General features: G+C 33.7%; 1 protein-coding gene across 3 annotated transcripts in view; it reads right to left on the reverse strand.

Annotated features, from left to right (window-relative positions):
• DMD (dystrophin) overlaps positions 1 to 12,020 on the reverse strand; it is a 2,234,319-nt gene that overhangs the window by 1,248,484 nt on the left and 973,815 nt on the right. For all 3 annotated transcript variants that reach the window (XM_027096086.1, XM_027096084.1, XM_027096085.1), the window contains exons 40-41: positions 10,095 to 10,247; positions 9,041 to 9,223 (exon numbers count right to left, since the gene is read on the reverse strand). In XM_027096086.1, coding sequence (XP_026951887.1) covers positions 9,041 to 9,223; positions 10,095 to 10,247 — 336 coding nt within the window. The remainder of the gene's footprint in view (positions 1 to 9,040; positions 9,224 to 10,094; positions 10,248 to 12,020) is intronic.

Genomic DNA, 12,020 nt, shown 5'->3' on the forward strand with positions numbered 1-12,020 from the left:
AGTCCAATTTGCACAGGTAATGAGAGATGCAGTATATAATCCTAGGTTTTCTTATTCCAAGCATAAGAGGTATTACAAAATATCAGTTTTTCTAACATGAGTGGAATCCACTTTATAAACAGTGGCCTAGTCTTGATTTTGCAATAGCAATACAATAGAAATTTGGAGATTTTTTACTGATTATCAGAACCTTCAGTTAAATGAGCCTCTCCTGCTCACATATGTACGTGTCCTGTGTCTTTTATAAGGTATTTATATATTCTTTATGTTTTCATAGATTTACTTTAATTAATCTTGGTTGGGACACCAATGTGTTTATTCTATTTGTGGGTTCATGCCTTTCTTATGATCTGGGAAATTTTTAGTCATTTTTCCTCAAATATTGTGTCCCACATAATCTGTCATTTTCTTTTGCAATTATATTAGACATAAAACTTATTATTCTGTTCTCTCAATATTTCATATTTTCGTATTTTTTATCTTTATGTGGTGTATTCTGATAATTTTATCATAATGACTTTCTAATTTTCTCATGTTTGTTTAGTTAGGTGTTTAACACACACTCTTAGGTTTTTTTTATTTCTATGACTAGCTTTTGGTTTCCAGAAGTGTTATTCAATGTGTTATCATCATAAATAACTGTGTCAGTATTTTTATAAATTAATGTTTATTTTATGCCTTGATCTCTATTTTATTTTCGACATATTTACTTTAGAGCGTGAAGTAGTTTTCTATTAAGTTCATGAAGCACTAATTCTCTTGATTGTTATGTTAGATAACTCTAAGTCAAAATATATTATTTCTTCATGTGAGTTCTAATAGTTCATTGTGAACCAATCTTCAGTGTTCGTGTGTCTGTGGGACACTCCTAAGAGAGTGATTTATTGTATGATTCTGTGAGAAAACTCTAAGGATTTCACCAACCTGGGAACAATTTTATATTAATTTCTCAGTTCAGGAGTCTAGAGGCTTGTGGTTGGTGTCAAAATTCAGATCCCCCACAACTCAGAAATAACTTTCACAAATTTGTTTCTCCAGTCAGAATCCTTGCCAGATGAATTGGCCTTGGGAGCTGGATTTATCTATTCCCCCTCTACCTGTCAAGGGAAGCCCTTGAAAATTCAACATTTAGACAGGGTTTCCATTTACATCTCTAGCAGATGTTGTATAACGCTACATATTTTCTACTAAAAGCCTTTAAACCTTTCTCCTAACCATGAGGCCCTCAATCCAGGCTTAGTATCACATGAGATGATGTGCTCATTTATGGCAACTAGGAAGAAGGGAGGCTCCATCACATATTTTGAGCTCAGCTAAACTGTTTTAAAATTATATTTTATCCAGAATTTCCATACATTTGAAATGAGAGGTGAGGAAATCAATCAGATGGTTATCTTCCTGGAAGTTGATTCTAGCTTAACATACTCTATTTACTAAACAACCATTAAATTGATTCTCTTACATAAACTAGAAACCAGAAAAAAAAAATTACTAGAGAAATGGCAGTAACTACTATGGTCACAACAGTCTAGAGAAACATAGAGTCTTGATTTATCTATTTTTTCTTAACTCTTGTGATATGTTAATTACAAAATTGAAGCTCAGAGGAGGAAAATTTTATAAGCAGCTACCTCCTGGTCCATTTCCCTAGCAACCATCATTAGTCTTTTATATTCACAACTCTGTTTACTAAAGAGCACTCTGTCTCTAAATAAGAGAATTATTTATGTTACCATATTCTCTAAGGATCTTGCATTGGCAGCTCTGATGGTCTTTGTTGTTACTTCAAGGCAAAGAAAAATTCCATGTAGCAATTATTCAAAAAGTAAGTTTCCCCTTTATTTTGGTCTCAACATTAAATGGTTATCATTATGTGATAGAAGCAAATGTACAAAAAATGAGTAGTGCAGAATCAAATCTAGGTTCAGACATTATTTTACATAAGGTGATGGCAAGCAGCTTTGTGATTACTTTTTTGTACATCTCTGCTTCATTTTAAGAAAATCCAAAATAACAAAAGCATAATGATAAAGTGATGTTTTTCCCAATTTTTTTTTTCTGAAGAACATTAGTTCTTCACAATCACTCAAACAGGAATACTATCATAAAACTGAAATGAAATTTCCTCCTTTGTACTGCGACTATCCAGATGTGAAAGTCTGCAGAATCTATTCCCCTCATAGAAATTCATAATCACATTTGCATATCAAAAGCCCTGTAAAATTCTAGACTAAGGAAACTTTGCTTAATCCAGTGTTTCTCAAACTTACTTGGATGCTAGATATCTTTTCTTTCTTTTGAATAGCTCTCACTGTATCTTGGGAAGCACTAAGTTCAAGTTAGGTGTCTTCCATTTCTTACATGTGCCCTTGGACAATCTCCTTAACTTTATTTAGATTAATTTTCCTTTCTGGAAAATGACAATGAAAATAATACTTACTTGAGAGGGTTACTGGTGGGAACAAACTAGATACATATGAAAACATTTTATAAATGTAAAGTTCTATTCAAATTCAAACAATTTTTAAAAGTTAGTAGAGGAATGTGTACACTATAAGTGTTTTCATTTTACAAATTATTCACTTAAGGACTAACTTGTATAATGCATTTCTTGTGGCATTTAAATAAATCTAACAATTTTCTATTAACTTTTCAAGAAGTTCTATATTTTGGCAATGTGTACTTTTAATGTTAAAATACCTTACTACAATTTACTCTGATGTAGTAAAAGCTATCCTTTGCAATACGTTGTTATAATCATCCTCATATTCCCTCTTTACTACCTCAGTGTTAAGTTTCAAGAACTTTGTCTTTTCTCAGTATACACACTTCCAGAAGTAACTGTACTAAAATCTGCCGTTCTGAAGAGGTGTCTTAAACTCCCAGTTGGCGTGTATAATTATAAGGAGTATAAAATATTTTTAAAATAGAAAAAATACCTATTAAGTATTACCTGTCTAGATTCTACATCAAAGTTCCACTAAATGTTCATTGTTTCTAAATGAAAAGATGGCTAAGTTATAGTACCCATGTAAAAGTCTACGTGGAAAATATTCCATGAAGAAACAATATGTACAAAGGTCCTGAGGTGGAAATGATGCTGTGTGTTTAAGTATAGAGGAGAAACTTTTATGCTTCTATGACAGGAGAATGGCAAAAAGGGAGATAAAGTTGGAGTAATATAGGAATGAGAGGCAGGAACCAAACTACGTAGAAGCTCGTAAAATTTCATTAAAAGGGTAGTGAGCAGCAGGGGCTTGAGAGAATCTCACATAAGCTTTAGGAATTCTCTGGCTTCACTAAGGAGACTATAGTGTAGGTGGGAAAATATGGGAAGCAAGGATTAGATGCTGCTGAAGTAATCAAGATGAAAGATAATACGCTAAGGTTTCTCCAATAAGGGTACTGAGCAGTGGTCCAATTAAAGATGTATTTTGCAGGTAAAGCCAACAGAATTTGAAGTGAATTCCATGCATGATGTAAGAGCAAAGAGGAATCACGGATGATGCCTAGGCTTTGGACCTAGGTGAAAGGGCAATTTACTAACACCTGGAGAGCTTGGTAGCAGCCAATTTATGTAGGAGAGAAAATTAATTATTCTCGACTTGGCTACCTTATGTGTGAGATACCTGTTAGGCATCTAAAATAAGAAGTTGAATAAGAAGTTGTTGGATGTAAAATGTTGAATATCAGTATTATTTACTTGGTATTTGAAGCCATGGGATATCCAGGGTAAATGCAGTTGTCGTATTTAGAAAAGGGACATTGCTTTTCCTTCTTCCACTAAGATGGATTTTTGTATTTTGTGTGTGTGTATATATATATATATATATATATATATATTTTTTTTTTTTTTTTTTGCTTCCCTTCCTGGGACAGGTCATGCATGTATGCCTATTCCAAAGGTTTACTGCATTTTTTTTGCCTCCTAGAAACATGATAGTTGGCAATAATTCACACTTAACACATTAGGCACAAGCCTTATATTTGCTGCTACCTTCTAGAACAAGCCTTTTATTTATTGTATTCTCCTTGCTGTAAGATCAAATCACTTTTATATTCTCATAGCACTCAATGTTTTCCTTTGCAGAAATTGCCACAATTTTAGTAACTAATTACAAGATAATTTTTCCCTTTTTTTATATATAGAAAATCATTTTATATACGTTTATGTAGCTTGCTCCTTCTCTCCAGCTCCATTTTCCTTCTTACACTAGCACATCGTTTAGTACTTCTTTCTGAAAGAATCTTAGATAATGTATTCTTAGTGTTCCTTTATCTGAAAATATTTGTATATCTGAAAATATCTTGTCTTCATTCTTGAATCACAGTTGACAGAATTCTTTTGAACATTCGCCTTGCGCATTAGATATTATGGAAGATATTATTTCATTTTCTTCTAACATCTATTGTTGAGGAAAAGTCAGCCAGCCTGCAGCAGTTTCTGCCTTTAGTCCTTGGTAGCTTTTATGATGATCTTCCTGATCGTTGATGTTCTGGGTTTCATGCAGACCTTGCTAGGTGTGAACTTGTTTTTATTTATTACACACTGGTTGAGCCTTATTCAGTTTGAGGACTCATGTAAATTGAGCTTTATTAAATTTGAGGACTCATGTAAATTGAGATTCATTCGATTTTGTTAAATGTCAGTCATTTATATAAAATAATGTCTCTTCCTCAGGCTCTCCACTCTTTTTAGGCATATGTCTGAGCTTTTTACTCTATCCTCTCCATCTTTCAGTATTTTCAGCAAAGCAAAATTTTCCTCATCTTTCAAGTAATATATTCTTTTTTATTCTATAATGAATCCACCATTAAAAAGTTGTTTGATTTATTATTTCAATAATTATGTTAATTTCTAGACTCTATTTTATCAAAGTTTCCTATTCACTCTTCAAAATGGCCTGTTCCTATTGTAAGAATTCCATTCCATCCTTATTTTCTAAATCTTTTTGAACATTAAAAAACACAATTTCATGTCCTTTACTGACTATCTTCTTATCTCTAATTTCCTCAGGTGTGCATACTCCTTTTATTTTTTGGTGTGTTAACATCACTCACAAAAGGAATCTTTTTATACCCATTGTAATTTTAGTCTGTGAGCTTATTTTGCTCAGGAGTTTCACATAAGCTCCGGATTGTTATATATCCTCACTGTGCAATTTTGTGGTTGTATTTTCTTGGGATTTCTGAGGTTAACTGTCTAATGCTAAAATTAAGCTTAATAAAATTATGCATAGTTTTCTGTTAAGAAATTTTCAAAGCCTTTATGTTTTTTCCTCTTTTTCTTTACCTTGCTATAGAAAATAATTTAGATAATGCTCTATTGTCAAGTTTATGGAGAATTATGCCTTCATTGGTAGAATCACCAGCTTTGTATGAAATTTCCTGCAAATATTTTGTGACTCTAAGCAAAACTACCTGGCCAAAGATTATGGAGCCTAATTTGCAATTTACATTGAACAAAATAGATCTATCTGTTGTTAATAACATTTTATTTTTTTATAAATTTATTTAATTAATTTATTTATTTTTGGGTGCGTTGGGTCTTCCTTGCTGCGAGGGGGCTTTCTCTAGTTGCAGTGAGCAGGGGCTACTCTTCATTACGGTGCACGGGGCTTATTGCTGTGGCTTCTCCTGTTGCGGAGCACGGGCTCCAGGCGCATGGGCTTCAGCAGTTGTGGCTCACGGACTCTAGAGCGCAGGCTCAGTAGTTGTGGCGCACGGGCTTAGTTGCTCCGCGGCATGTGGGATCCTCCTGGACCAGGGCTCTAACCTGTGTCCCCTGCATTGGCAGGTGGATTCTCAACCACTGCGCCACCAGGGAAGCCCCAATAACATTTTAAATCTGTGGTACCCACTGAGCCTAATTCTCTTAATGACCTACAAAGATATTATAAATTTTTAAAATAATGTGTCTCCTTTCCAATGTTAACTTATATATAGGAAGAGGAAGAAAACAATTGATTCACTTAACCTCTATAATGTAGCGGGTATTTTACATATATTTCATTAACACAAACATCCTCATCCCCATGGTAGAGATGGAGGAAACCAGGCTGGGAGAGACTGGTGATCACACAACCAGCAGATGGAATCAATGGGATTCACAATCAGGGCTGTTCATCCCAGGGAGTCGTCTATTTTACTAGACCACACTGCTGTTGTAAAACATCCTACAGAAAACATTCCTTATGTTCAGTTTACAGTCATTGTTTGGTCTTCACTGAACAGCCAGGTTTCTAAGCCAAAAGGAACTACATTAGAAATGTCTTGTATTCCTAACTAGGGTGGGGGCTTCAACATGCTCAATACCTGGAGAAAATCTTACCTGCTTTCGCCCAGTCTGTTTTCCCTTCTTTCTGGTCTCCAGGATTGTCCTGAGGACAATGATTTGCAGATATTCTCTTCTCTGGTTTGGTCTGCACTCCTACCTGGCCTGGGGCTGCTTCATGGCTCCCTGAGACAAAGTTCTATGGCTTTTCTGAGCTTTACTATTGCCATATATAACTCTGACCTGGACATAGTCCCTGAAGTACACTAATTTTACACTGCTTAGTCCATTTCTGAGTCTTTATCTCTAAAGTAAAGACAATTGAGTTCTCATTTTAAACTCAGTTCTCAAATGTTAAGCACTTCATAGTACTTTCTACCATCTTGAATTACTACTGCTAAGATATGAAAGATCAACTGAAAAATCCCTGAGTCCAAAGAAAGTCTAGAGTTTATATACAGAGAGAAGAAAAAGGGACATTTGAGAAGAAGAAAGATGAAAGAAATAGAGAAGGACAATGGAAGAGAAGGAAAGGAATTGTGAAGCTATGACTACCTGTGCTACATCAGAGCCATTGTAGGATTACCCCAAACATAACTTTTAGTTAAGCCGTTTGCTTGTGGCTATCTCAAATATCCTCACCTTAGATTAACTGGGAAAGGTGACTCTAACCAGTGGACATGTGAAATCAGTTTTTTAATATGTATTAGTAATCAGTGGAATATAAAGATACATCTTGGATTTATCTGTCTATCCATCTGTCTGTCTATCCATCTGTATCATCTTTCAGGTCTAATAAAAATCCAAAGCTAAATATAATTATAATAGTAAATGGATTATTCTTCATGCATATTGTTATTGCTTCTATTATCATGGAAAATTAAAAGTTAACATAAAAATATTTTCCCCAAGCAAGGCACCTTATGAATTTTGGATCCTTCAGATATAAAATCAAGAAGAAATGTTTTATGAAGAAAATATATTATAGTATCTTACTATAATTTATTTTAAAAATTCCATACTGGTTCACTTATCCTTACTTTATTTCACCAACCATTATTACGTTTTACAAATATTTGTTAGAGCCTATTATGTGCAAGGACACAATGGCATTTTAAGTGAGTTGTTTATGGAGATTTTTGATCCTGTGTCTATTTAACTATAAAGTGTTAATAACTTACCTTGACTAAGTTGTAAAAGAAAAATTAATCCTGGGTGTGTCAAGATATGGGGGAAATTGGAATGGAGAAAATAGTGAGTAGTAAGATAATTCAAAGTGGAGGACTTAAATGATGTATTAAATCGAGGCAAAAATATTTTACTTAAATTTTCTTTATCGTTGCCTTAATCTTTCAATTCATTTTGCATCCACAGACACAGGCTTTCTGTTATTGTAAGCTTGAGTGATTTATGACATATTATGCTCATAATATCTACTATGAAGGATAATAGGCTGAAACGTGCAATGAGTTAGAATTGGACTTTAAATGTAATATAGTTTCAACATACCTTACGTTACTACTTCCAATTTCTCAGAATATTCAGCTACTATTAAATCTTAAGGTACTGGATTCCTTAGAAAACAGTGTATTCATGGATTTTTCTAACACGTTAAAAGAAGTAACAATATGCAGTATTTTTTTCCCTTGGTTAATAAGCATCATTAACAAAATTATATGCTTATAAAATAAAGTTATATTAATTGTTTAAGACATATTCAAACATTTACCCCGTATTAAATGGAATCAACAACATCACAGAAGAAATTCCCAAGAAACTCTCACCTATGGGTTGAAACGAATGCAATTGTCATTAACATAGGTCAAAAAGGGTTGAATATCTGTTGGTTTCATGTAAGTCGACCTAACATAATTACAAAGCCTCATTTTCCAGACTTTCAGACCCTGGTTTTGTGAGGAGCACTGTCTTTGCATAATGACAGAGTGGTGACCATTCTGCTTCACTTTACAATATCTCAGAATAGGAACAAAAATGTACCTGTTAGAAAATCCCTATGGTTTATTCCCTACTACAGATGAAGAGCTAAAAAGACCAAGCTTACGATTATGGATTGTGTTTTTAAAGAGAGAATCACAAAATTTCCATCCAGTTGTTTGGAAGAAAGAAGAGCAGTTGTTTCTTTTCCTTTTGGCTTATAATAGTTCAGTAGTAACAATATTTGATATTTTTCAACCTGCTATCAATTATTAACAATCTTACTAGGCATACAATCCTTCTAATAAGCCTTTTAACCCATTGAGTAGCTAAGCGAGGTATGAGGACTAAGCTATTATTCTATAAGTCAATGAGATAAGAAGGCCTTGTGCAAGCTGGTATAAGAAGTTGTTTCACAAAAGATTTATTATTTACCATGTATACATTAAGAAAGTAAAATTAGCATGGGATGGTCTCAGGAAAGCAATACATATTTTTGGATTAGACGCTGAAATAAAGTAAATGTATGATAAATTGACAAATTCACATTTCCAGTGTTATGAAAAAATGATGTGGCAAAAGAAATTAAGATGTATTTTTCATTTTTGATAACGGGGCTGTTTCCTATGATATGTTAAGGGATTATGTTTTTAACCTGAAAAATTAACCACTAAGTGTTACAGAAGCCCAAAGTGAGGGGGAACTACTCACTTTCAGATTGCATATTAGCACTTTGAAATTGCACCCAGATTTTTTTCTATTGGTTAGTAGGTCTCTGTTATTAGAGTAGTAGTTGCAAACACATATGTAGGTTTGCCAGTAACAACTCACAATTTGTGCAAAGTTGAGTCTTCGAAACTGAGCAAATTTGCTCTCAATTTCCCGCCAGCGCTTGCTGAGCTGGATCTGAGTTGGCTCCACTGCCATTGCTGCCCCATCCTCAGACAAGCCCTCAGCTTGCCTACGCACTGCATTCAGCTCCTCTTTCTTCTTCTGCAACTCACGATCAATTTCCTATTGAGCAAAACCAATACAGGGCCCAGGGCAGTTAGCTAACCACATTAACCAACCTATAAGCAGCACATACCTGTCCCAGAAATTTCATAGGCTGTTGTCATTTTATTGTCACTTTTCATAATTTATAAGTATGGAAGCCATCACTGTCATCTTCACCCAAGAATCCAAATATTATTTCAGTTATCTTTTGAATGCTCAGTTTTAGATATTCTAATTGAGAAAATACTGAAATTGATCTAACAGTTTTCTTTCTTCTCAATTCCTCTAGTGTTTTGGGGCTGACCCAAATTGCAGTGATTATTCATCATTTCTTAGGGACCATCCATATAGAATATAATTTAGAGGGTAAGTGAATAAGTAATTTATTTCCTTTTTAGAGTTTTGAGGAACTCAACAGAGAATGAAGCAAAATAAAGAGTGTAAAATAATAACAGAAAAAACATCTTCAGACAATATGCAACAAATAAATCTATAAAGATTTGACACTGATGTGTGAAGATGCTCTGATGAAATGAATGTGCTAACATGAGATAGAAGTCGTCCATATACCGATAAGTCATTTGTTCATCTGGAACAAAGATACACAGAGTCAATTACAATTTTACCAGAAAACATATGACATTTCTTAATTCATTTTACATTGTCTAAGAATAAAACATTTTATTCGTTCAACATTATGTCAATTGAAAAACACTTATACAATACATTTACTAAAACACACAAAAAAATACAAAGAAATACATCAAATCGGGGAGAACACTAATAGTGGAAACAACATCAACACTTCAAAAATGATCCATACAGGTTAAGTTAAATAAATTAAACTGTAGCAACAAAATCTGGGATTGACATTCTAAAACAACATTACCTTTATTTTCCTTTCATCTCTGGGTTCAGGTAGGCTGGCTAATTTTTTTTCAAGGTCATCCAAGCATTTCAGGAGATCATCAGCCTGCCTCTTGTACTGATACCACTGGTGAGAAATTTCTAGAGCCTTTTTTCTTCTTTGAGACCTCAAATCCTGTTCATGGTGCAGACATTATTAAAATATCAATATACAAGTATATTACACTTCTGGCTGTAGTCATTTAAAAATAATTAGGGTCCCTCATCTTCTTGTTCAGTTTCAGTTAAATTCACATTTAAATGCTAAACATACAAATAGATGATTAAATTATGTATTCATGTGACAGGACCCATGTACATGAAGCTAAGAAACCTGAACAACCCACTTCAAGTATTTTCTCTTAGCATGTTCAAACTTGTTTAGAAATTTTTTCACATTTAATTAACTCTTAATGAGTCAACTAAATTATTGTGTTATGTGAAATAATTTAATATGTGAATTCAACTGAGTTAACTACATACTTGTACAAACTTATTGAGTTTGTATTTGAATTTTAAAATAGGTAAAAATTCCAAAATTGATATCTTCAGCCCTAGGTTAAAAATTTTAAATTTATATAGCCAAGCAACTTACATTCATGATCTTAAAACTCTCTATAAAATAGTTTCATAGGGCATTAATATTTTGTGATTAGAAACATAGTGTTCTTAGTTAGCATATAAATTGCTTCAGGCTATATATATTCAAGTGTGAAAAATGTATACCTGTGAGTGTACATGAAAATTACAATTTAAATATTATGGCAAACTTTTTCTCATCATATCAAATCCAAATGCAAAATGATAAAAAAATATTTAGAAAAGAAAAGGGAAAGTGCATGGTTTCCAATCAACCTGATGAGATAAATAAGGGTGACTGCTTACTAAAGCAACAAAGAGGGGGAAGTTTATCATCTCACTCCTTACAAGACCACCCAATGTCTTCCATGATTAATAGAATTTGTTGTGATGCTATTTTACGATAACACAAGGGAACATAAGAGCTCAGGATACAGCTTTCATTTCTTCAGAGCAGTAGCAATTAGGGTTTCATGTACAGATATAGCTGGAGCCAAAGAAAATAATGAGTATCAAAGGACTGCTGAAATATTCATTGCACTGGAAAGTTTTTACCTTCTTTGAAATATTTCATAAGGACTAGAATTGAAGCTACTTGGCAGATTAACAACTGAATTTGGTAGATTGGTTTGGCAAGTGGAGTAGATTTTTATTAATCACGTTTAACATATATTTGCAAAAATGATCTCGATTTCATTCTGCATTTTGTTTAAAATTGAGGATGTAAAATTTACTACAGTTTACATTTTTAGTTGAATTTCTAAAGCTCCTGTGGAGGTATTAAATGCCTAGGATGAGCCAGATGGAATGCTGCTTTTTTCAAAGGTACCAAGATACAGCCACGTGAATGAGAGTTGAGCCATGCCTTACTGGTGACACAACTCACATCTTTGCCAAGAGAAAGGCCTTGTGGTCATAAAATCTGAAACTCTTTTTATTTCCTAAGCACAAGGTGATGTGTAATGTGTAAAGGTATTAAGAGACATTATAGAGATTTCTTTACAGGTATGCCAGATAACCATTAAACACTGCTGTTCAGTAGGACACATATCATATGACCAGTGTAGATGCTTCTAAAAGCTTGGTCACAGTTGGAAGCGTGTGAATTACACAGCTTTCTGATTTTCTGAGCACATTATGGCTTGCTCTTGCACTCCCTCGGGGAAGAGGCCTTTTCTAGTTACTATATTTATCAGCAGTTACCTTCAGAAAATCTGCTGGCCAATTAGACTTTCCTTGTGGATTCCCTGCAGGCACAATATTGTGTAATTACATTCTCAGCAGTGTTTATTTGCTTGTCTGACTATATGGGAAAAGGTTTTACACTCTT

The sequence above is a fragment of the Aethalodelphis obliquidens genome, unplaced genomic scaffold (assembly GCF_003676395.1).
Source record: "Aethalodelphis obliquidens isolate GAN/ISIS:26980383/991018 unplaced genomic scaffold, ASM367639v1 scaffold98, whole genome shotgun sequence".
NCBI classification, from domain to species: Eukaryota; Metazoa; Chordata; class Mammalia; order Artiodactyla; family Delphinidae; genus Aethalodelphis; species Aethalodelphis obliquidens.